The sequence below is a fragment of the Ambystoma mexicanum genome, chromosome 2p (assembly GCF_040938575.1).
Source record: "Ambystoma mexicanum isolate Mex_15411 chromosome 2p, UKY_AmexF1_1, whole genome shotgun sequence".
Classification (NCBI taxonomy): domain Eukaryota; kingdom Metazoa; phylum Chordata; class Amphibia; order Caudata; family Ambystomatidae; genus Ambystoma; species Ambystoma mexicanum.
In genome coordinates this window covers 1,328,095,661-1,328,122,760 of record NC_090923.1, presented here as the reverse complement: position 1 = coordinate 1,328,122,760, position 27,100 = coordinate 1,328,095,661, and the positions used below count along the sequence as shown (strand labels likewise).

Here is a 27,100-nt window from a genome sequence, read left to right as displayed (position 1 = left end):
CTGCTCCTCACAGATGAAATTATCGTTCCTTCCTTCCTCCTTCCGGGGCTTCCCTTTATCCCCTTTGGGCATCTTAACAAGAATCTGAACCTTGTTACGCACACTCTCTACAACTTCCTACTACTGCCCGCCTCTACGCCCTGGCGTTGTTTAAAAATGCTCTCTCTCCAATTCTGTCTTGTGTTTAATTCTATCCACACAAAATCTGGCTGAATCCATCTCTCACTACTCCCCATCTCACACTTCTCTCCCAATCAAACCCTCATCTGAAAAGAGAGCACATCTCCAATGCTAGAAGAGATGCACACTGGCTCCCCATTCAGGAGCGGATTATCTTCAAATCATTATCCATTACCCACAAGTGCCTTTCCAATACAGCTCCACCATACCTCGCCAAAAGAATTGCCAGAGCCCATTCCTCAGGACCCACTAGGTCGGACCCCTCACGCTGATAGGCTTATTGTTCCCAAAGTGAAAAGATGCTCCAGCTTTCCTTACCTTGCTGCAAAGCTCTGGAACCACCTCCCACCTTCCCTGAGGGCAGAGAAATCCTACTGGATCTTCCGCAAAGCATTGCCCACCTCAGGCCACTCTCCTCATCATGAACTAGCTCCTGCCCTTCAGCCCTAAGATTTTGTTTTCTAGGATAATTGCCAGTCGATCATGTTTCTGTATCTTTGTATAATAACTGCTATTAGGTTATACCTATTTTACCCTGTACATATATGCTACTGTGCCTAAGGTTTGTTTTGTAGGATTATGTACAGTCAGTCAGGATTCTGTGTGCTTGTATGATAACTGCCGTTAGGCTTTACCTACTTTTACCTTGTATCTGCATGTAACTATGCCTGTTCCACACTAGCTTGTCTAGCACTTTGTGCCTGCAACAACGCCTCAATGCCTACGGGTTGTATGTGCACATTACAAATAAAATAAATAAATAACTAAATCCTAACAGCCCCCTTGTCCATTATATGCTACCTCCTGCCTTGGTTCCTTTACCTTCCTGGCTTCTAGCCAATGGTACTATTCCCAACCCCCCAAAGAAATTAAGCACATTACAAGAATGTCTGGCTTCATGACGACCTTTAAGAACCACCTCCTCTCCTAGAGCCTCATAATTATATCACCCCATGAGGTCCTAAACCACGATCACCACTGGATTGTACACCTGTACATACCTGTATGTTCTGTAATCATTGAAGATGTGCTTAGACTCTGTGCTGTCCCAATGTACTGTATCCAACTCCTTGCCAAAGTCCATCCTGATTGGTGCATTAGCTGCTGCATCACATCTCTGTAAAGTACCCAGCAAAGAGACGGCATCTGCCACCCCTATGCCCTTTGCATAGCCCTTCCGGGTGAGGCACCTTTCACTTTCAGTAACTGCATTCCAATAGATACAAATTCATAATTCATTGAGCGTGGAGGTGAAGATGACATTACTGCTTCTGGAAAGACAGACGCAGATCCTTTTGGTTCAAAGAAAAGATGTCGAGGAGAAGTAATCCTATGACCCCCTAGTTTGGCAGGAAAGAGGAGGTGGCATATGAGCAATAATTGGTGGCACCTGTGGAATGAAGGTTGAGTAGCAGGATGGTAGCTACATGGATGGTCAAGAGGACTCCTACGCCACGCTGAATGCGGCTCATGAGGACATGCAATAAGAGGGAGCCTGAAAACAAGCCTGAAAACAAGCCTGAAAACAAGCCTGAAAACAAGCCTGAAAACAAGGGCAAGATACTTGACCAAGGTTGGGACAGGCAAGAGTGAAATGGAGAACCAGTGTTTCTTCAAGAGATAAGAATAGGGTGAAATCAAGCACGCAGAAGGGCGGGAAAGAATGGGGAGATGGGCGGGGATGGTGTGTTGTGAAAATTAGACGGCTGATTTTTGAGATTGCAATGCGTCTGTATGTTATGTTATGTTATTTTGCATTTATATAGCGCCTGTGACAACAACGAAAATACATTGGCAACGTTAGTGCGTAGTGAGGCAGAAGGGGTTGACTAGAGGTGGAGGAAGATAGGTGTCAGGAAAGGGAGACAACCCATGACAATGGACAATTCTTTGTGTAGCCCCTGATTTCGAACCAGTTGCCAAGCAAGGGTGCACACCTTCCTCACTCAAAACTACAAAACTAGGGACAGTCCCCACCCCAATCCCCCGGCCCATCGTTAGGAAGGGGTGCAGCAACTCAAAATAAAATTGCTGATAACAGGAGATGGGCTACACTCTGAGTTCTTAGGTTACCAATGGACACAGACACCACAGTGCATTTTAAAGGAATCTCAACATGGACCTCTCTTTATTTATTTAAAAAAAAATCGCATATACCTTTAATACCTTCCGCTTTACTGTTCCCAAGGAATCCTCTGTCATGAGCTCCAAATAAATGTCGGCCTGATACATCATCTCACCCTTCCTTTGACAGATCACATGGACCCTTAGGGTGAGGCTGACACAACATACCACTTAGCTAAAATCAGGTACCAGGATGGCCTCTGTGGGTGGTTCCAATCTCGCCTAAACGGCCTCAGGCACTAGTCCTCTATGCCAGGGTACCTCCCCTCTACCCACTTTTTCTACTTAATGGCCTAACACAACAATAGCCTATCCCTACTTAATGTTTTACCAACATAACACTGCCCATAGTACGTTCCCCAAACCTACCTTCCCCCTACTTACTAATTAACCTACTTAACAGTTAATAAATATATCCATATAACTACACATATATATATATATATATTTTTTTTTTACATACAACATATAACACATAAGACACTATGGGCCTCATTACATGTTTGGCGGTCCGGAAACAAGAGTCCCGATAACAATGTACCGGCACCATTTCCAGACCGCGGAACTGGGAGTTTGCTTTTAGGGGCACGGAACTCGCAGCAGACCTGACCTGCTTGGAGTTCAGGTCCCTGCCAGCAGTGTTTGCACTGAAGCACCGTTAGCAACGGTGCTATTGCTTCAGTGACCCCATTTCAGTGGAGTCCTATTTACCGTTCCACCGCCTGCCTTGATATCCCGGTGGCACCAGGATGTCAGGTGGTGGAAACAGTGTTACGGGGTTGCCGGTAACACACCACCTACCAGTGGGTTTTACCGACAACCCTGTGATGCGGGCCTATGTCACAATGGGGTGACTGCTGCAGTCAACCTCCCTCTTTACAGTACCTTCCATGGGTCTGTCTCTGGTGGCTCTGCAGGGCTGGTTTCAGTGCTGGTTGCAGTACTGGCTGTGGACCTGTCTCCTGATGATGAGCGGGGTCTTGGCCCCTAGTGTGGCTGGGGCTTGGCCCCACCATTCTTTCATCGAGGTGGCCCCATCCACCACATGGGGCCACTGTCACTCGCTGTGCAGCCCATGGCTGCGTTGTGTCTTCTGGGTGGGCCCCTGCATAAGTGGGGTCCTGCCCGCCATCACCACATCTCCCTGTGGCCCTTTGCTTTCTTCGGGGTGGCCAATTTGGTGTGGGGACCATCTGTGATCGCGACCTACAATGGCGTCACTTTCTAAATCTTCTGGGTGGGAACCGTTGGCTCGGGAGGGCCCACCTGCACCCGCCCCGGCACCTGTGGCTTCATTTTCTTCAGGTGCCATCAACAGTGCTCTGGGGATGCCGCTGCATCCCTGCTGCACTCCCAGGCTCCACTTTACCTTCAGTAGTTGCCCCCCTTGAAACGAGAATGCTACCACTCTCACTGCCATGTGCCGCGGCCTGTTGGGGCTTCTTGACCCAGCCCCTCAGCAATGTGTCATAGACGCAGGGGGCGGGCCACTGTCCTTCACCTGGGATGCCTAGTGGAAGCCTAGAGGAGCGGCTCGGGCTGAACCTCCTTCCGCCTCTTCCCCTGGGCTGGCTGGTGAGCCAGCCTTGAACTTTAGTTCATCGCTCCACCCAGCAGGTGGAGCGGACTTCCCTGCTCTTCACCTCCCGGGCCACGCTTGACATATGGGGCACAGGAGGAATTGTATGAAAGGCCGGCCTTACTAGCCAAGAGGCAAGCTGATAGGGGGCATGGCCGGACAGCCTGGTCTGCCTAGGCCCTTTATGATGCTTGGGCCCGTCTGATCTGGCCCCCGGGCAGACCAACAACCCGACACAGCCCCAGAACAGCTGAGTTGCCCCTAGCATAAGCAGCTGAGCCCACTGGCTAACTCTCTGGAGGGATCCCCCACACCCTGCCAGGTGCTATTTATGGATTTTAGACTCTGTGGGGCTCCTCGGGCAGCAGCCACACATGTAAGTCTTTTTCTTTTCTTTTTCGCTCCTCTGCTTATTCTCTCTTTCTCTTTTTCTAACTTCCTTTCTTACATGTTTTTTTTTTATATATCTTCACTGAATTATTTTCTCCACTGCTCAGTACATTCTTGGGCAGAGGAGTGCTGTCCCAGTGTTTTCCTTTCCTTTCGTTATCATCGTTCCATCCAGCCGCTTGGTGGGCTGGATGGTTTGATCCAGTTCAAACACATACACACATACAGACACAGAAATAAAAAATGAAAAAAACACACTACACATGTAATAAATACTTGTATTACCCTGGTGTCTGTGTCTTTATTCCTAAGTGTTCTCTTAGAAGACAAGCATGTAGCCCCACTAGCCGTGCCCCCCAGGGCCACATACTACATTTGTCATGTTTCAGGAATCAAAAATGTAGGAAGTGTAGTAAGCCTGAGATTGGAAGGAAATGGCTGAGAGAGGGGATTTGGCCTAGTGGAGCAGGTAGTGTGCCAAGGACATTCTGATGAGCTGAGAGTGCGTATCAATTGTGTAAGATGAGCACGGACCCTTTGGCCAGATTTCTTTTAAATGTGCAGAGTATGCGACCTGTGACCAAGTCCTATATTTTAAATTGTGTGATGGGCATTGGTGGACAAGAGGGACTAGGTGCTACCACCCTATCCATGATGTTGCTACAATGTATAGCCAAAGAAGGTAAACAGAGGTCCCCTTGCTCCCTAAGCCACGACCAGCCTTAGAAGAAGTACCACCTCACCAAGCCCTACGAGACAGAAGAAGAGAGGATCCTGTGAGGGATGGAGACCGTGGGAAGATGAATACCGGAAACCCGGGGGAGGATCCCTGGCCCTTGTATAGTTGAACGACCAAATGTATTTGCAAGAACTTGCTAGGGAAAGAGAGGTGTGGACAATACCACAGTAACCCTCTCTTCACCCATGTGACTCCTGAACTCGTACAGTGAATGTGTCCCTTCTCCTATGATTATGCCTAACTCTTTACTAATCATCTCATCCAGTCTCCTCTACACTGGCCTATTGACCACCTTCAAAATCCCCTATTTCTGACACATAACCCCACCGTCCCTAAAAGACTTGCATGCTACCATACTTTGTGTAGACAATGGCAGTCGTCAGAGGAAAGACTCTCTTCAAGCCAACATTTCTGCTTTGAGGACCTGGTGCAAGGAATTGCCAATGAAACACCAGCATGAGAGGATTTCATGCAAGTGCCGCAGGAACCATGTGAGACCAAGAGAATGTGGGATTATGAGCCCCATGACCACCAAAAATACAACAATGGTTGATTGCCCTGAAAAGTACTCCCTTGTGTTAAAGAGACAATCAGCAATGGACTGTCCGCCACTGCGCGAAAGAGTGGTGGCAAAAAGAGCAATGATGGTTTGGCAAACACAATGGCAGTTGGTCCTAATGATGGTTTGGTTTGCAGCTCGGTGCATGGATGCATAGATAAACCAGGAGCAGCTGTTGAAAACAATTTGAAATTGGAGATACAATCTCTGCACTCAGCTTAGTGGGGTGCATAGTTGAGCGTGGTTCAGTATGCTGAGAGTTCAACAATGGGCGAGGCTGTTCATGCAATGAAGGTGGTGTCAATTGGGAAGGGTGATGTGGAGAAAGCAGTGAAAGTTTATGAGGGCAAGGAGGAGGGGAGGAAAGGTAGAGGATCAGGAGCAGAGTGAGGAAGAGGAAGAGAGAAAGTGCAAAAAGGAGAGTGGAAAGCCATGTGGAGACAGACATGGAAAGGGATAGTGGAGGCCGCGGTCCTCATATAGACACCTGGTCCTGGTCATTTATACAAACTACTAGCTGTCCCCGGCCACACGTTGCTGTGGCTCAGTCTGGTTAAATGGAAAAGAAAGAAAAGAGAAAGGGCACGTTTGTAAAATGTTTAATTTCACAATGCTTGTGGGTAGTTTGTAATAGCTCTGGCGGTTCTCCAAGTTGAGGCAGTTTAATATTCCCGGCAGCGCAACACATTCCTTTTGTTCCTCCATCAAACTTCAGAGCCTTCCAATAAGGACAAACTTCAGTCATGGTGCCGATGAGAAATTGCAGGGGGTGCGGCAACTCAAAATAAAATTGCTGATAACAGGAGATGGGCTACACTCTGAGTTCTTAGGTTACCAATGGACACAGACACCACACAAAGGGGCTAAATGGGACTGAGGGATCAAGAAAAGGGCCAATGCGGACCTTGGGGCAGCTAAAAGGGTTAATGGGAAAGAAAAGTGGCTAAATGGAATGGGGTCAAGAAAAGGGGGAAAAACGTGCCTGGGGGCAGCTAAAAAGGGTTAAGGGACAACACAAGAGGCTAAATGGGACTGGGGGATTAAGAAAAGGGGCAAAACGGGTCTGGGGGGCAAGAAATGAAGGAAGTGGTTAACAAAAGGTCTCACTTACCTTTTTCGAATTTGCCACTACCACAGCATTACAGCAGCACCAGGAAGTGTTCAATGAGTGGCTGGGGCGGTATACTAAAAATAGAGACATGCTACGGGTGTGCCGGCAGCACTTACAGGAGCATGTCTGCCATACTTCCTGTCCTGGCTGCGTGACTTCCTGTCCTGCCTCAGCAAATCAATGAGTGGCTGGGAAGGGACGAGTAGACGGGCAGCCAGCACCGGAAGATAGGCAGACATGTTCCTGTAAGTGCTGCCATCAAACCAGGAGCACATCTTTTTTTTTCAAAAGTTGATGAGTGGGTGCGCACCTGGTGGGGCTCGTGGCCGGCCCCCGCTTTGTTCAGGCACTGATCCAAGAGGTAGGTCAGGACAGAGCCCTGGGTGGGGCTCATGCCAGCCCGAGCACCACCAGGCTCACCCAGCTCTAGCGGAGCCAACCACAATATTTTGTGGGGCAGAAGGACAGTATTAAAAACCGTGTCACGAGTAGAGCCATGAGTCATCACCCAATGCCCATCCAAACCCTGCATTCCCACTATTCGTTGTGCCTTTTCTTTGTTCGCTCGGGCCTCGGTAACCCTCAGACATAAGATTTGCCTCTGCCCCCAACTGTCCTTAAATAAACTAAGAAAACAAGTGAAGTATGGGGGTCAGTGCTGATAAGTAATAGTGTTAGGGATCTAGCAGGGCACCTACACGAGGTGATGAGATGCCTCCATCTCCCGGTAATGCAAGCATGTATCGGCATCTCACATGCAACTGTACATAGCTGCATAAGGTGCATGAACCCATTACAATGTTTTCTCCACCCTCCGTCTTCCCCCTGAGACGAGAGACTGAATATCTGTTAAGCCTTCTTTTGGTTCATTATATCCACCTTTCACCCCCATTCAGAGGATATTTACACTCACAACAGAATGCCAATCATCGGGAGATGTGAGCCACTAAAAGCTCACCAGAGCAGTTAAGTGTTTGGCTTCGTCATTCAGGGTGCATGGATTTGTCAAAAACGTGTGCTAAATTCTTTCACATTGCCATCTTCCCATCTCTGCTGCCCTAAGCCATTCCCTTCACTTAGAGCTCAAGTCCTTTGTCTATTCTTATTTTCTGCAGACCCTCTTGCCATGCTCGCATTCCAGAGGTTAACACTTTCAATATTGTCTTCGGGGTTCCATCATATATTAGCTCTCTTTCAGCCAGGATAGGAATTGGGCCGGAGCAGGGCAGAACAGAGCTTCGACAATGTTGTCTAGCCGGAGCTCTGATGAGTCCCCAGGCTCAGGGGTTAAGCCAGGAAACTCCCAGATGTGTCTTGCTCTCGCAGACGTGCTTCAGAAAAGTCAACACGCAAGACTGAACACAGAATCACCCAAACCGCACATACTGTTTAGCAGCTGTCTGAGTCTTTCTTCTTCTTGCTGATAGATTTTATCCATCAGCTGTGATTATTGATACTGAGGCTTGAGTCTTATTCCTCCATCTTCTCGGGTTGAGTATGTAATCGTGGGTTAGGATTCTTCATGGTCTGTGTGGTGTTGTCACAGTAGAGCTGGTTTCACAGGTTCTTCGCTATGATGGGCTTCGGGTAGCGGTCAAAAGTGTTTGCAGTGGTGGCAGTGGATCTTCTGATCAGAGAGCTCATGTTCTGATCCATTCCTTGGCAGAAGTTCATACTCAGCTTCGTGAGATGTTCGTTCAACATCTTGATGCCCAGTTCTCTGTGAAGGTCAGCTACACTTGTGAAGAGTGGAGCTCCAACTCTAGGGCCTTGTTCAGGACTATTTGAAGACTTTTCCGGTGTCGCTCATGGTAAGTCATCCATGCTGGGGGACAACTGTTCAAATTGGTAAATAAGTCTTGAAATGTGCAGACTTTTTATTTGCGAGGATGACTTTTGTGACTAACGAAAAGAGGAGAATCCAACTTCCATTACCCCTTGAAAGGTGCTCATATTTGCAGAATCATTATTAGACATGTTTCAAACTAAACATTGTGGGCCTTCTTATGTTCCCATAATGCTCTTTGCTTTTATACAAATGACCAGGCTTTGGGTTCTACAAAGAGATATCTGTGTTGTGTGACTTGGCTCGTGGCCACTCCCCCGGCCCCACTCCCCCACTTTCTCCCAGACCCGCCCAAGCCTCATGGAGAAGGATCTCCCAGTACACGTTCTTCCATTTCCAGCACTGCTTTGAGCTTCATCAAAGGGAAAGCCTGTCAAATGTGTGACACCACTGAGCTTTAATCAGGGCAATATGTATGCCTTTAATTGCTAAACCCGGAGAGAGATCCACCCCTGAAGGAAGTCTATAGTGCTGTGGTTTATTTAATGTTTACCACAGCAATGACATGCAGTGGCAGTCTCATACGTTGACATGCAGGCATGCACAGGTACCTGACGCTCACAGAAGAAGCTCCCCAAATAGCAGGGACTTTGAAAGACACAATATTGGCCAAACATGACATTATGACTGACAGTGCAATCCCTCAATGATGGGATGAGCGTGTACGTGTGTGCGCGTGGGTGTGTGCCGAGTAGTTTTTCACAATAAATATAGGATTGTAAACATTCTAAGTGAATTCAGTGATAGGCGCCATTTATATTGTTAGGGCCCCCATCGCAGACAGCAACATATCCCGTCTTTAGTACTCACCCTGCCATCACGATGAAAAAATCTAGACGGTTCCACGTGTCTCCAAGGTAACACTTCTGCCCAAAGATCCCTAGAGCCACCATTTTGATTACCATCTCCACAGCGAAGAACGCAAAGATGAAGTCATCAAATGTCTGTAACATAAAAACAGACAAAATACAGCATGACTCACCAAGACCTCCGTGGCATGACAGTTGTAGTATGTGCTTTGATAGATAAGGGCAGATAATGCACAAACAGATTGCGGCATGAGCTGCGGGCAATGTGGCAAACAAGCAAAACTTTCAGCACATGCATAATAGAGTAAAACAAAATGGGGAGCAAAGCTAGACTGACATATTCTTTTCTTCTGAGATGTGCATGAAACAAGATTTGACATCGATTAAAAAAAAAAAAATCTAAAACGGTGGTGTCTTGTTCTGGTAAGAGAACACATTATCCAAAGGTATGGGTCTATTGACCTTAAACATTTGACCTAATCACATTTGATTAAATTTATTTGACCTTTTTTTCAGTCTAAAATGCGGGGGAGGCCCCTGCAACCTCCCCCACTTCCCCTCCACCTAATCTATACCCTTACCCACGCCTATGTATATATATTTAAGTAAATTTGACCCCAAAAAAAAGGTTAAAAAATGTTATCAAATGTTTTAGGTCAAATGTTTTTGGGTCAATTATGCTAATACCTATCCAAATACTTCTTCATATATTCCCATCAGGTGTATGAAGAGAGTCTGAACTCTAGTTATGTGGGTGCCAAGCATCGAAGCCATGTACCTTCACAAGACGTCCCTTATTTGTTTTAGATTGTGTTGTGTACAGACACAACCAAGCAATGGACTAGACATACGAACCATGCACGCGAAAAACCACACCATTTATATTTTAAACAGAAAATAGGACGCTTGCAGGCCAGATGAAACACAGATTTTTAAAAAAATGCAACACCAAATCTAGAAAACATTACAACTAAGGCTAGTGAACATTTGTGATGGAGAGCTTTCACAGTGACCTCGGACATCGGTGCCTCACACAAGCCCCAATGCTATGGGAAACATCCGGAAAGGACCTATCTGGTCTTGAGATCTAGCCAGCAAGATGGGCGTTTTCCGAATAAAGGTATTAGTAAATTGTTCATCTTTGCAAGATCCCATATTTGTTTTAATGTAAAACCTGCAATTAAAAATAAGGATTAATCGTATTGTATCCAATGATTGTGTTTTCAAGTATTTTCAAAACCTTTTTTTGTTGTTCAAGGGTTGTACAAACCAGACCAAGTACTTTTATATTTATCTAAATATTTTCCCCACTACTGTCGGATTTTTTTTCCATTTTTGAAAGCTTTCTAAATCTGACAGCCCGTGCGCTACTCAAGGGCTGCGAAGTGCGCTCCACCTTAGTTTAGCTGCTTCTTGGTTTCTCTAAGAGATTGTTTTTTCAGCATCAACTTTTCAAGGATGGCACGGATTCACTGGCTGCAATTCTCGTAATTATCTAATTTAATATGGCAAGTAAGCTGGCTTTTTTCTACTTTAATGTGGAAATCGACCCTATCCTTTTGAAGATCTTGATTCAATGGCCCAATTGAAAAAAAAAGAATGGCCCACATTCCAACGAGACATGAAGTGCTGAATGTTTCTTGTAATCCCACTTTTTCTTCTTCTTTTGTGTGAGTTTCTGTGTCTGTGCTTTTGCATCCAACAAAAAACTGCCGTAGTTTGATGAGCACTCATTTTGTATTGAACAACGTCTGCCATTTTGGCGATCTCTTGGCACTATGGGGTGCATTCCGTCCCTGCCCGGCTGGAAAAAAGTTCCAGTATTTCCATATACTGGCACTTTTCCGGACCGGCAGAGTACATGTTTGCTGGTGGGGTTCATTGATTTAACTCCAGCCAGGAGCTGGAGGTAAATCAGGTCCCCACCGGCAAAAACAGCTGGTATTACCGGCACCAATTTTACCGGTGCCGGTAATACCAGCAAGCCCCTCCATGGAGTGTTATGGGACTCTGTAGAATGGTGGAATGTCCGGTGTTGCCGACACCTGGAATATCCCGTTAATACCGAGATATCAGGTGCCAGTAACACTATGGCCCTCATTACGACCCTGGCGGAAAGCGACTGACCGGAGCGCCACAGCGTAAATAGCGTTTCCGCCATTGCACGAAGGAGCAAAGTGCAGCCCATTCCGACCCATCGGGCACGAGCACCACGGCATGGCGGAAGTGCAAAGTCCGCGATGGCGGAAATGACCCCAAAACGGCCCACACCGCCGCCGTACGGCGCCCCAGGTGCAATACCGCCACCCCTCTTAGCGGTCACCGCAGTGTGCGCCTACAGGAAAGTACGGTGGCCGGAAATATACGGAAACGGAAGTTAAAACATGGGCCCGGAACGGGAAACATCCCGGCGTACACCTATAAATACACTAAAACCACACAACCACTAAAATCACTACCCTGAAACACACCCCAACCCGTCAACCACCCTAGCGAAACCAAGAAAAATGGGAAAAGTAGCGAAGAAAGCGTGCGACCGCAAGCGGCAGGTCCACTTCTCCCGTGAGGAACTCACCGTGCTAACAGAGACCCTCCAGGAGAATGCTGCCGTCGTCTTCTCCACGCAAATGACCAGGACGGCACTTGCAAACAAGAAGGCCATATGGGCTCTGGTGGCACAGCGGGTAAGTGCGGTGGGGACCGCACCCCGCACCCCACAGCAATGCCGCAAGCGATGGGACGACCTGCGGATACGCGTCCGCAGCATACTCTCTGCCAACCGCAACATTGCCACAGCCACCGGGGGAGGTCCTGAATCACCCATCAAGTTGACCCCCTGGGAAGAAATCTGTGCCTCCACCATCGGAATGGAGAGCATAGAGGGAGTCGGAGGGATGGAGAAAGGAGTGCAGACATCCGAAGATACAGGTAGGTGGGCCAGGAAAAACTATGCCAAATCCACACAGTCCATCCATGTGAAGTACCATGCGTCCACATAGTGCAACAGAAACACATGTCCAGGAGAACGTCCACACACATCGGCCTGATAGCGCACGTTAAAACCCACAATAAATACATAAATAATTAAAAACCCCTAATACACGCACTACACGTGCAGCAGGCACACCCTAACTGCAGGCTGCCAAACAACTGCACCCTCACTCCACACACAAATCAAAGCACCTCCAAGGGCCCGGCCCAAATCACCCTCAGGTACCACCCCAATGCATGTGACACAATGCAATTCCAATTCCCACAGACCCACCAATAACCCTCGCCCTCCTCTACTCCACCACAGGGTCCGATCCAAACGACGAGCTACAGGACACCCCTACCAGCACACCTGCAAAGAGGGCCAAGACCAACGGCCAGAGACCCTCCACCTCAGCTGCACGCATCAAGACACGGCAGCAGCACAAATCAGGTGGCAGCACAGAGGAGGGAACATCAACAGGCACCCCAGCAGCCAGCATGCCCACAACACCACCACCACAGGTCCCCCCAATGGATGCCACAGAAGGCACTGCCTCCGGTGGCAGCAGCACCATAGGTGACACCCCATTGATGGCAGCATGCTCCGACACAGAAAACGGGGATGCCGAAGTCAGATCCATCCATGACCTGTCCCAATCCCCCTGTCTGTCCCATCCCGTACAACATGAGGATACCACACAGGGGCACCCACAAGACGACGACTGGCCATCCCCCACAAGCCCTGTGGCAATGCAACATGAGGACAACAGCCCCTCCGTGACACCCCCGCAAATGGCCTTGGCCCAGCAGAGGCAACAGTCCCTCGACCAGTTGATCGAACAACAGCAGCAACTGGCCACGCTCCTCAAGGACCATGCTGATGAATGTGGGGGCACTAAGGCAGACATAGAAACATCAACTGAGACACTTAGGGCACAAATCGAGAGTAGCACCGAGAGCCTGAGAGTCCAAATGGAGAGAAGCACCGAGAGCCTCAGGGGGGAACTGCATGCGACGGCCAAGGACGTATGTGCCGAACTTGCCGCAGTGCGCCGTGTGCTCACTGAGCTCTCGCAAACCCTTAGGGACATGCATGGACGTGAGCAGGCAGACACATCATCCGTTGCAAGCTCCGTCCAGGGCAGCCCCCAACGTAGATCTGGAAGGAACCTGCGCTCCACAGGCAGGGGTGCCCCTGATACCCGCAGAGGGGGCCTGCAATAGCGACAGCCTACTGACAATGAGCATCTTTGGACACTGGTGTTCGGGGGGGAGGTAGGGGGGTGGGGGGGGTGTGTTGGGCTCACTTGGGTGGCGGGTCGATAGGGTGTTCAACATGACATCACATATGCCATAAAAAGTGCACGATCAACCAATGAGATGTGTGGACATTGATCTTTGTGTACTAGGCCATCATAGGCGTACAGTCCATATTGTGCATGTCCCAGACACACGCAGTGCCACGAGTCCCGTGTCCATGTATCAGCCACCAGGCGTGAGTGCTAGAAGCATACATCAATGAGATGCTGACGAATGTCACGGGCCTCCGGTGCCTCGCAGACTCCATGAGGTGCTGCCACATCCCCACCCTCATCATGACCATCATCAGGTGCTTGCAGTTCTGCGTCAGGGGGCATGGGCACATTTCTACGTACGCACATGTTGTGGAGCATGACACATGCCATCACCATCTTTGCAACCTTCTCATGGCGGTACAGGAGTGCCCCGCCAGACCTGCTGAGGCAGCGGAAACGGCCCTTCAGTAGGCCGAATGCCTGTTCTATGACTACACGGGTACGTGAGTGGGCATGGTTGTAGTCCTCCTCATGCTGGTCCCGTGGGTTCCGGACTGGTGTGAGGAGCCATCTCTTCAGTGGATATCCAGCATCACCTGTATGTGGACGAGAAACGTATGATGTGGAATGCCATTGATACGTACGCACACCCCCCCCCTTCCTGCCAGGTCATTGCCAATTCACATACCCCACATCATCATGCATGTAATGAGACTCACCGAGTAGCCAGGATCTGTTCCCTGCGTGTCGCACCATGTAGCGTGGTATTGTAGAGTTCCTCAAGACCATAGAATCATGGGTTGATCCAGGGAATCGGGCACAACAATGTGTAATGATCCTGTTGGAGTCACACACCATTTGTACATTCAGGGAATGAAATTGTTTTCGGTTGCGGTACTGGGCCTCCATGGCATGTGGGACGACCAATTCCACATGGGTGCAGTCGATGGCACCAATGCAACCCGGTATGCCGCCAAGTGCATGGAATCCCACTTTCGTGTTTGTAATTTCCTGGTCCGAGCGTGGTAGGCAGATGTAGTCGTCTGCGTGCTGCAGGAGGGCATCGAGCACTTGCAATAGTGTCCGTGAGAACAGTGGCTGAGAAATGCCATGCAACTGTCCGACTGTGTGCTGGTAGGTGCCTGTGGCCAGGAAGTGGAGTACAGACACCACCTTCAGTAGGGGTGGGATGGCGGTTGGGCTATCTATCATGCTGACAAGGTCAGCCTGTGTCATGTCCACAATGGCGGCTATGGTGTCCCGGTCCAAACGGTAGAGGGAGTGGATCTGCTCATCAGTGAGGTTGAACGGATGTGCTCGGAGGCGTGGGATTGCGGGCTGCCTGCGTGGTGGTAGTGGCTGTGCTGGTGGGCCTTGCTGGCCCTGCCTTGCCCTCCTCCTCCTCCTGCGTCTCCTCCGTGCGGCCGGTTGTAGTTGGTGTTCGTCTTCCTCTTGGAGTTGGAGCACTTGCAGCGCTATCAGGTCCCCCAGGGCCAACATCGCGAGTCCTGCCGGTAGCATTTCGGTGTGGTTGTGGGAGGAGACTGGCTGTGCAATTCATGTGTTTTCAGGCTGTATGGCCTCCACCTGTGGTGATTCATTCCACCTGTGCAAACTGCTCTCCCCTTTGGCCGAGCACGTCACGCGCACAACGCTGCAATTCGGGGAATGGTATCTTGCTATTGCTATCATGTATTTGTACCCGATGGGCGTGTTGGATTGGTTGTTATGTTCATTCGGCTATGGTCCCATTGTTTCCCATTCCATCTGTGCAGTCGCGAACAGACTTGTGAAGGGTCAGTGGAACGTAGTACTCGAGTAACGGTGGGCCCTCATGCATCACTGTACCGAGTTGCAACGACGGGTGGGGGCGTCCCATTCGTGGGTGAAAGCAGTTGCCATTTTCACACACAGCCGCACTCGATGGAATAATTAGGGATTTCAAACGGCCACAGATGCCTTTTCGACGTGATGTTGCAAATGAGGAATTCGAAGGGCGGCGCTTTCGGTTATCAGCTGGCGGCGAGGAGATGCCCACAGGTCTGACTGCAAATATAACGTTCTATTGTTCAATGTCCTTGAGACAGGGCCCATGGCGAGGGAGCAATGATTGATATGAATAGTTTGGGATGCGCATTAGCTACGTGGGCGATGAGGCCGGCCGTTCCAAAATACATGTTACTTCACAACACTGGAAATACGGGCTGGGGCACTGTGGATTTTGCAGGCTGCATAACGCACAGACTCAATGGATGTTTCTAATGTCATGTGAGTAATTATTCAGGCGTTTTGATCCCGGGATGAGGGAATGATGAATGGATGCATGGGCAGGTGATTTGATACAGAGTTTGCCATGTACAGGGCTTCTTGGGATCTATCCGCCTCCCCTACGCTATGTGATGCAGGCCTGCCATAGTGGGACCATCGTCTATCTGGCCTTGTTGAGCCCTCCCTGTCTCGAGGCGCCCTCAGACACTTGTGTCCATGCACGTTGACATTCCCATCTGATGGATTCTGTTTTGACAGACGCATGCACAGGTACACTCGTTAGTGATGGTGTTTGCACCTCGATATAGATGGTTATGAGTCGCAAGTGGTTTTGGGGTGGTGATGATCCTTTTGAGTGGGCTAGCATGCATATGGCTGTGGATTTCGTGTGATCATTGAAGTGAGTTGTTCGAATGTAGTTCTGATGGCCATTCTGTTCTTTTTCTTTTCTTCTGGTTGACAGGTATCTCCTCCCCTTTTGCCACTGCCATCTGTATGCCACTCCTGCAGATGGATTTTACTCCCGACACCTGCTGCTTCGTGTTAATCGGTGGAGCAGCATTACGATCTTATGGGACGATCGCCAATGGCCCACATGCCCTTACGCAGTACTGGTGTCTCGGAGCAACATTTCGGCCTTTCAGCTGGACTAGTGCCTCCCCATTGGGACAGCCCTGCGGTTCTGTGCGCTTCCATGTTGCCTTTTCGTACGTGAATGTGGCTCTGTGTACCATGGGGGTACAGGGCGACACACAAGTAGTGGCTGGTCATTTCTTGCGGATGCAGCCCACAATGGTGATTAGTGTTTTGGAGTTCATGGCCTGATGGCTGTATGGGCTTGGTGTCTTTGATGTGCATAAATTGCTATTCTGATTTGGCCCGTGTAGCGTTTTTCTTTGCAAGTGATGTGGCATATGCCTATTTGGGGGGCGATGTATTGTGAGGAGATCTGCATTGGGTTCCAGCTTCGGGGTTTAGTTGCGTGGTACTGTACTGGGCGCGTTTGCCTACTGAGCCCGTGAGGTCAGGGATGGGGGCTGCCTATATGACAGTTTGAATGTTGTCATGCTCAGGGGCGGGGGATTGGGTTTTGTGTAACAGATGCCGGTCAGCCAGGTGGACTGGTGGAATGATGTGATTTTCGGAATGTTGCTGGGCACAGGTGCCTGTGTTTGCGTGCGTTTCTTGGTGGGGGACTGTGGTCATGTCCATTGGGATGGCTTCTGTATTCGTGCCATCTGTGACCTGCAGCTCCCATTGGCCCCTCTTGTGTTGCTTTTGTTCGTTGGCATGCATGGGTGCTTTGTACATTTCAATGGTTGCATTGTGACTTCATTGCACCTACAGGGAGTTGTACTTTGTGGGCAGGGAGCGGTGTACAGGCACTCAGTGGGGCCGTTTACGGTTGATTCGCGATGCCGTACTTCTCGCCATGGCGGAATGGTACATTCCGCCATGCCTGATGGCGTTAGGTACATGTCCGCTAGGGTCGGAATTGGCGTACCGTTGCACCATGGTGGTGTTTGCGGTTTGGCATGGCGCGCGCGCGCGTGCTTGGTGCAGTTAGCGTTGGCGTTCACTACGGTGTCGCTAATGGCTTCGTACTTTGCGGTGACGGGTCATAGTCGCACCGAGCGCTATTCGATGGCGGTATTGCATTTCCGCCATCGTTTTTCGATTTCCGCAAGGGTCGTAATGAGGGCCTATGTCCATTTGCTGTTATCTTGGCGGATTAACTGCCAGGATACCGGCAAACTCAGGATGACCCCCTGTGTCCTGTAAGAGAGAGGAGGTGATGTTAGTGGAATTTGCAGGAGAGGCAAGATGTGGAACCTGATCATTAGCCCCTCCAACCTCCCAACTAAATGGTGCACATTTTAAACATCCCCCAAAATTGTAGGCCTGCATCAGCGATGCCGGGACTCAAATGAACAATCTGATGATCAGACACAGGTGTCAGCAGTAAGGTTAACTCAGTGAGCCACCTGTCTCAGTCATGCAAAGCATAACAGGTGTGCTTGTAGAGCGCATGTTCACCACCAGAGGGGCATCTTGGCACTTTTAACAGAAAACAGATGTTTATTGTTACTCACATTAATGGCACTTATTTAATCAACCTCAGAAGGATGAAGCGCTGAGTGGACCTGCTGGGATTCGAACCTTTGACCATGAGGTCAAGCATAGATCTCTGTAGTGGATCCATTAGGCCACCGAGCCACAGACCCGCATGCATTTGTGTCCAGATTGCACAGAATTACTGCTGTTGGTTTGATAGAGTTTATACCAACCCATAATGTCATTCTAGCTATGTGTTGTTGTTGTTTTGTGTTGGTAGTGGACACAGAAGATGCTACAAGAACTACTCTATTTGTGGAAGCCATTTTGTCAGCCTGTGGTTCTTTGGTTTGAAATGGAACACAACCCCTAGAAATCATTTTAGTGTTTTAGCATAAGTCAATATTTCAAGCTAATGTATGAACAATTTTATTTATTTATTTTGTTTAATTTATTTTTTTCACTTGTATAGTGCACACCAACCCAGGCGTCTGGGTGCTGTTGTGGAACCAGTTACATGTTGCCAGGGGGCAGTGGACAGGTACAGAATAAGTTTACATACAGAGTGGGAGCTTATGCACTGCATACGGTTATGGCAAACAACCAAGTTTTGAGGGCTTTGCGGAAAGCCCAGTAGGATTCCTCCGCTCTTAGCGCCTGTGGGAGGGAGTTCCACTGCTTGGTCCCGATGACTGGGAAGCTTTTCCCTCCCACTTTGAACCTGGGTTGCGTAAGTCTGTGGGTGTAAGGTGTTCCAATGGGCCTGGACTTTGTAGGAAGAAGATGCATTCAGACCAAACAATTATTCCCACAAAGGCTTTTTGAGACATTGTCAATCTGTTGCTCTGGCTGCTAATGTAAGATGTTTGTACAATGACTTACCATGTGTTCCAAAAACATACAGCTGTGTTTTCCGCTTGTCCTGGATGCCGCCATCTTTAGTTTTCTTTGGAGTGAAGGTGAGTTGGATCCTGTCACTTTGCAATGATGGTTTCTGTGACTTTATAATGTTTTCCACCCTCTTTTTTTCAAGCAGGTGATTACGGGGTTGTAAATATTAAATATTGTTTTAGCCAGGTGGCTGATGTAGACACTGGGGGATAATGCTGTGTGTCACTTGGTTTAGGCTTGTGTAAATCTGAATGAGCCTGTAGCTAAGTGCCATTACAAGTTAGTCTTTCTAGTGCGTGTAGTTAGTTGTGTTACCTGTACGCACAACTATGCACTGTGCTTGCAATGACAGGTCTATTTCTGTGCACACATTTTGGAAGTTTAAAACTTCCTGATGAAAATGATTCTGCTACAAACTCGATATTGCATCAAAAATGAGCAAGCGGGGCAATGCGAATGAATGTAAAGTGAGAAAACAGGACTCCTTTAGCCAGGTCTGGGGATGCCACAGCCCAGTACTCACCCATCAGGGTGAAGGCTGGGCCGAGGCTTGGAGCAAGAGAAGGAAGCGCTCAGTAGGGGTTGGAGCTGACCGTGACATGTGCCACGGCTCACATGCCACAGTCAACTCCAACCCCATCTCCTCTGGCTTCCTTGCGGCTCATTTACAGGAACCAGGAAGCTCTCCCAGCGTACTGGTTCCTGTTTGTGAGCAGCACGGAGGAGCAGAGGTTGGCCTGGAGTGACGGACCGAAGCTGGAAAAACAGGTAAGAAGGCTTTAAAAAAATAAAAATGTGATGTGTATTTTGCATGTGTGAAGTGTGTGTCAGATGTATGTACGTGCTATGGATCAGTGGGTGGTGGGTGAATCAGAAGAAATGTGATTGTGTGTGTGTGTTTGCATTTTCTGGGTGGGTGTGTGCCTGTGTGGAGAATGCAATGAGAGTGGATGCAAGAGAAGGTGTATGGGTCATTGAGTGGTGAGTGAATGAGTAGGCATGTGATAGTGTGTGTTTGAATTTTCTGGGTGGGTGTGTTCCTGTGTGGAGAATGCAGTGCAAGTGGATGTGAAAGGTTTATGGGCGAGTGAATGGTGGGTGTGTGAGTAATAATGTGAGAGTGTGTGTGTGTGTATATGTTCTGGATGGGTGCCACTGTGAGTGTATGTGAGAGAAGGCATTTGGGTGAAATGACGTCCCTGGATGAGGGCCAGGTGTATCCACTGTTTTCCAGCCCCTGCCTGGTTCAGGAATTGGGCTATCCCTGCCCCAGTCCGTGAACCGTCCCCATGGGAACCAACCAGCCCCACCCACCAGGCCAGCTGGATAGGGAGGGGCTCTGACCTACAAAATAAAATCGCTGTTAACAGCAGATGAGCTGTCTTCTTATGTTATTCAATCATAGGACACCGATAGTAAGATAGATTTCTTTAGGGTTTTAAACGGGGACCCCTCTTTATGAAAAAACACTGAAACTTTTATTATTAACCATTACTACCCTACCTTCTGATTACAAATCCCCTTCAAGGTTCCCCTGGCGTGAGTTCTTTCTAAAGGTATCTGCTCAGTCAGCCCAACCATGCTTAAAGTAGTTACAGGGCGAGCCATAGGGGGTACAGACCCCTGCCCTACACATGGTACGGCCCACTGTAGATGGAGGCCAGAAGATGGCCACCGTGGGTGCTCCAACCTTTAGGCAGCCTCTGGAAGGCTGCCACTTTCCTTTCCTGCCTCAAGCTAGCGGCCTAAAACCCTATATCACTTCCCCCAATTAACATTCCTCCTATTAAATATTCCATAGGTACACCTAAATTCAAATCCCTATACTTACAGTACATATACATTTAGACATACAGCAAATAAAACAAGTAAAACAATACATATTATAACACATAGGGGACATATCATGTTCCCGGCTCCTTCTAGGAGATATTCATCTTGATCAGGTTGTTCATCCCAGGTCACTGCCGCTCTACCTTCTTGGCATCGGCTGCCCATCTGCCAGGGAGATGCCCTTTTTGTCCATCTATTCCTCCTGCCTTCCAGTTTCTCCTTACCACCATTGCTATTCTTCTCCAGCTATGCCAGCTTTTATGCCTGTTTATTGTACATCTCATTCCCCACACTATACCTCTCAATGCCGCCGTAACCTAGACAACCTGACGCCCATGACTCTTCATCACAGCCCCTTTCCTATTTCTATTGGTCTACGTAATGTGCAATCTATTTGCAATAAATCACATTCTATTCTTGAGTCTTTCGTTTGCCTTAACCTACACTTTTGGTGCCTTACGGAAACGTGTTTTCCCCTTTCTGATACAACTACGTCTGCCTCTCTCACACCAAGTTGTTCTACTTTTTCTCACTCTCCCGCCAAGTTTGCACAGGGGGCGGTACAGGCCTACTTCTTCACTCATTCTACACTATTCTCCCTCCTCCCTTATCCCTGCCACAGTTTTCTACCTTTGAATGTCACTTCCTTTCATTCTCTAGACCATATCCTATTTAGTTTCTGATTATATAGCGCCATCGCGGCGCACTCTCTACTTTTTGTACGGATCTTGACACACTCCTCTTCTTCCTCCTTCTTGGCGACTTTCACTTCCATTTATCTACTACTCATGCTTGTATTCCTTTTCTTTCGATACTGGACTTGTTTTAACCTTTCCAATATTAGTACCTGGCGAGGGCACAATCAGAATGAAACAAGCATTCTGATTGGCCCTCGCCGGGGCATTACCCATCCCGGAATCCCTCGGCCGGGATTCCACGGCCAATGTTCCCAGAGCAGGGCATGGCAGCCCCTCAGCCAATGAGGAGGCTCGAAGCAGGGCCAACCCCACTCCGAGCCTCCCCAAGGCTGAGAGGCTACCTTCACCCCCCGCCGGGGACAGAGGTAAGGTTTTTTTTTTTCCTTCCCTCCCTCCGACCTCCTCCCACCTCCCTGCCCTCCCCACCCCACTTACCTGCTATGACTTGGTCCCCGGCGGGGGACGATGAAAGCCTCCAGCCGTGTGAAGACTCGGAGCGGGGCCATCCCTGCTCTGAGCCTCCACACGGCTGGAGACTTCCATCGTCCCCCGCCGGGGACCCAGGTTCCGTTTTTTTTTTTTTTTTTTTTCCCTCCCTTCCTCCCTCCCAACCCCACTTACCTTCTTTTTTTTTTAGGGAGCGGACGCGCTGGAAACGTTTCTGTTTCCATCGCATCCGCTCCCGATGGGCGCCATAGAAACTGCCCACTTTATTCGAAAGACCCGCCGTGCCAAAGCAGGCACGACGGGGGTCTGAGATATCATCGCTACGCTGCAGACCTGCCTGGTGAAGGATTTAAGTTCTCGCCCCATATGAACCCACTCTGCCTGCACTGACCCCCGTGACTTGGGCTGGAGGCAGCTTAACTACTGCCCTCGCTGTGACACATAACAAGCTCTGTGAGTGTTGCACGTTGGTTGGGAGACCTGGCACCTGGTGGCTCAGCAGATATTACACCTCCCTCACACTGGGACTGTAGGTGATGTGAGTGGATCCAGGTGGCAGCGGGATGCCTGCTGTGCTGGTGGTGGGCGGTACTGATCCTGGGTACCTGTTCTGCACGAAGGACACGTAAGGTAGGAGAGGGGCTGGCAAGACCTGCTTCCTTTCTGGTGTGAAGACTGGGCCTCTGGGAATCACTTGTATTGAGCGCTTGGTGTGAGGCGAGTGCTGTTTCTTCAAGACTGAGGGACTTGACGTGTATGTGCCTGTGGCCCTGGACTGGTCATATGGTGAGGCAACTGCTAGTGATGTGGAAAGGGCGTGCAGGTGCAGGAAAGAGGTGCGCAGATAGTGGGATTGATGCAGACTTCCCCGGCAGCCGCTTGAGGTGGAGGACATGCAGAGTGGGAGGTTGGACTGGGGGAACGGCTGTGCTATCATGTGACTGGCAAACTCTGGTATCTTTCTTTGGATGTTAGGATCTGGCACTCACAGCTAACAGTACCCCAGATACTGGGAGGATTGGATCCTCTTTCGCCTATGCCAAGCAGCAAATCTGATGGCAAGCATTTGTCTCCTGAACTCTGCCCAGCTGACGCCTACTGTATAGCACCTTCAGAAGGAAGAAGGAAGTGTTGCATTGTGGAGGAGTAGATGCCCAATTGTTACGCTACTGAGTAGACCCTGCGCTGACCAAGACACAATACTACTGTGTGGCTAGTCACCGCTGGATGATGTGCTAACATTGTTGGGTCAGTGGGAGTGCGCATAACAGTCCTCACAGGGGTTGGAGACTGCGCTAGGTGCCCCCTTCGGTCTGGTGGTTCCCGAGATTCCTGTGCGTCATGTGCCGATACCGCACCAGGTATATCCAGGCACAAGTGAACCACGATTCCGTGACACTGTCTGTGGGCATCAGTCCACTTTTTGCTGCCGGCTACATGCCTGGATGTCCGCTGAAGCGGGAATCCACGTCTGCTTTGGCCTTCACTTGGAATAATGTCCCTGACCAAGGGTAAGGGTAAAGCCTCAGTTATAGACTCACTTGCTAATATGGGTAAGTCCCGTGATCTTTCAAACAGTGCACCTGCAACGCAAAAACAGGCGTGTGTATCTGACACAGGTTCTCAGGAGGTTCTGGAACTGGCTGCAATAGCTGCCCTGAGATCCTCATTAGAGACGAAAATAGATGAGGTCAAGGAAGACGTTCAGTTGTGACGACAGCACGTTCAACAACTAGCCGAGAGCGTTACGATGGCTGAGATGGAGCTGAAGGAAACAAGGGACTCTACAAAGGACCTGGAGACTCGGGTTCGGGATCTGGAGAGAAGGTACACTGCCTTGGAGCTGCGGGCTGAGGATGCCGAAGGGAGGCCCGACGAAACAATGTAAGGCTGGATTGGGCTCCCAGAGGACTTGGAGGGCTCAAACCCCACTCAGTATGTTGAGAATTTATTACTGCAGAAAATATACCTGGTAATTTATCGCAGGATTTTGTGGTTGAGCGTGCTCACAGCTCGTTACAGGAGCGGCCCCCACTGGGCTCCCATCCCAGACCTGTCATTGCAAGGATTTTGAACTTCCGCGATAGCGAGGTGATATTGAAAGGCGGTGGTATGCAGAGAGACAACTCTAAAGTCGCCATCTACCCGGACTACACACCAGCGGTTGAGAGGGCCAAGAACTCCTTTGTGCTGGTCAAGGTGAGACTCAGGCACCTAAATATCAAATACATGGTCATATATCCTTCCAGGCTCTAAATCATTTATAACGCGAGAGCACACTTCCTTGAAACACCTGCAGCTGCTAACATGTGGCTAGAACACAACAATTTGGCTAGCGGAGACAAGCCTAACACTTGGCCCCGCAGGCGCCATTATTGAGACATGTCACAGGAGTTTGGTGGGTGCAATACCCGGGCACCCCACGTAGCATTACCTGATATAAAGAACCATGGGGGAACAGAGGGGCATGGGGTTTGTGACTACGACCTGATGGTTACCCCCTAGAATGGCGCACCTGATATATCGGATTCTAAGACTCTTGTTGTGCTGTGTGTGATATGCGAAATCTATGTCCATCTGAAAAAATAACCTTGCATACGATGGTGGCAACGCTTGATCACCCACCAATGGCCTTGTTGGAAGGCTCTACACATAGGCAGGTGACTGGGCCTTTGCTAGCTCCCATTGCCCAAAACATGGCGTCCTGGATAGGCCCTAATGGTACGGGTACGCCTGAGCATTGGACACACCGTGCAGTAGCTGGGCGAGTTAATATTGTTTGGTTTGTTGTGTTATTGGTGTTATGTCCTCCACGCATTTTGGTTTGTATGCTATTCATAAGGTTTCACTAGTCGGGTGGGAGCTGTGTGGTGGGGCATCGAAGGTGGACGCAGGATCTCAGGTCTACCATGAAAGGGCAGGGGGGAATTGACGATCTTGTGCACAGGCTGGTAGACAGATACCTAGACTATGACCCCATTATAGTATTAACCTGGAACGTGCGTGGGTTGCGAACGTACCTACATAGGAATAGGATGATATTTCTCCTGACACGTAAGAAGATATCCATTGCTCTGCTACAGGAGACCCACCTAATCACTGAGGAACTAGCGAGGGTCCGTTAGCGCAGGGGGGTATGGGTATGCTATGGCATACTCTAAATATGCTAGAGGAGTGTTCACTTGGATAAATTACACTTTGTCATTCCAGCTGCTGGAGATAGAGATAGTTAAGGAAGGGAGGTACCTCATCTTGCAGGGTTACATTGACCATATTGAGGTGTGCATAGTAAACTCTTATTTCCCGAACCACGGCATTCCATCCTACGTTCGCTCATTTTGTTCCCGGCTCGCACATCATCGGGAGTTCTTCTTCTTGTGGGGAGGCAATTTTAATTGTGCTAGGGATCCTATGATTGACAGATCCTCTATTCCTCATGGAGGTCCGTCGTCTGCATCTACTGCACTCAATATGGCACTGACCAACCTGGATTTAGTGGATGTATGGAGAGAACTGAATGCTGAGGGTAGGGGTTGCTCCAACTATTTTTCACCACATGCCTTGCACACCAGGATTGACTACATCTTTGTTGGGCGACGTCAGATGGCTGATATGTGTGGGGCAGAGTATTCAGGGACAACAATATCAGACCACTTGCCGCTGGTGGTTGCTTGGAATCTAGGGAGCCCGAGACCCCCCCACCCCATCCTGATGTGGCGTATGCCAACAGATCCTCTGACAGACCATGTCTTTAGAGACAAGTTGCAGAGGAACCTGGAAGAGTTTTTAGAACATAATGTGGGCAGTGTAAAGGAGTGGGATACTGTGTGGGAAGCCCTGAAGGTGGTGGTGAGGGGAGATGTAATAGCTAGTGCTGGGGGTATCAGAAGAATGCTTAGGGTGGAACTGTAAACTCCAGAAGATGAGATCCGAGACTTGGAGGCCCAGAATGTGGGTCTGCAACCGAGTGAAGAGAAGTTGGCTAAAACCCAGTACCGCTGCCTTGAGGCATGGGAAAGGTTATCCAAATTTGATTATGTCGCAAGAACCAGTGCGCATACATTGGGGGATAGGCCGGGAAGGCTTTTCATTGTGGCTGTATAAGCGGGAACACCCCAGACACCTGACCACCGCGTTGTGTGAGGAAGATGGGAGTATATGCAGGACACAATCCGGAATCAACAATATTTTTGCCAGGTTTTACTCCCAGCTGTACATTCATGAAGAGCAGGTTCCCCAAGAAGAGTTAACGGATGCCCTCTCACTAATGGTGCTTCCCAAGCTAGAGAACGCACAGCAGGCCACATTAGACCAGTCCATCACTGTGGAAGTGTGCAATGCAATTGCTTCACTTGCTACAAGTAAAACACCGGGAAGTGATGGACTTCCACCTGAATTTTATAAAAATGTATAATTCAACACTATCCCCAGTGTTGCTCAAGGTCTTTGAGGAAGCCTACACTAATGGTGCACTCCCGGCAAGCATGCGGGAAACCCTGGTTGTCCCGCTACCTAAACCAGGGAAACCCACAGATAGATGCGAATCGTACCGGCTCATGGCAATGCTCAATTATGATATGAAAAAATTGACAACGATATTGGCGGGGCGGCTGCGCAGAGTGATTGTAGGCCTGATACATAGCGACCAGACAGGTTGTATTCCAGGCCGAAGCACCGCCTTGAATTTGCTCAGACTGCAACACATTATTGCATAGACTAATGAATGCCCAGAACAGCGTGCGGTGGTATCGCTAGATGCGATTAAAGCTTTTGATTCGCTTTATTGGCAATGGCTGTTTGCAGCACTGCAGGGATTTGGGTTTGGTGAACAGTTTATAAGGTGGGTAAGGATTCTATACACAACGCCAACTGCCAGAGTCAAATCTCAGAGGCAGGTGTCAGTGTCGTGGGAAATTCAAAGAGGAATGCAACATGGATGCCCGCTATCAACCATGTTGTATGTATTGGCGCTAGAGCCCCTACCGGTCTACCAACAGCAAGAATTTTTAGAGATGGGCATTTGTGTTGGTGGCACTAGACACGTAATATCGTTGTATGCCGACAACGTCCTGCTGTATATAGGGGAGCCGCGAATCAACCTACCAATGGTCATGGAAGTATTGAACACCTTTTCGAATTTGTCCAGGATATCTTTTAATAGAGAGAAATCTTGCATTTTTCCATTGGCTGAACTCCATAAGGTCGAGGTTGAGGCTTTTCCGAAAATGGGGATCCTGTGGGAAGTGGGTTCCCTTAAATACTTAGGTGTACACATCATGCACACGCCTGAAGACATGCACACA

At 49.2% G+C, this 27,100-nt stretch overlaps 1 protein-coding gene across 4 annotated transcripts in view; it reads right to left on the bottom strand.

The window, feature by feature from the left end:
• Positions 1–27,100, bottom strand: part of LOC138567460 (voltage-dependent T-type calcium channel subunit alpha-1H-like) — a 1,148,189-nt gene that overhangs the window by 1,107,909 nt on the left and 13,180 nt on the right. For all 4 annotated transcript variants that reach the window (XM_069645666.1, XM_069645668.1, XM_069645670.1 and 1 more), the window contains exon 2: positions 9,339–9,472. In XM_069645666.1, the coding sequence (XP_069501767.1) occupies positions 9,339–9,472 (134 nt within the window). The remainder of the gene's footprint in view (positions 1–9,338; positions 9,473–27,100) is intronic.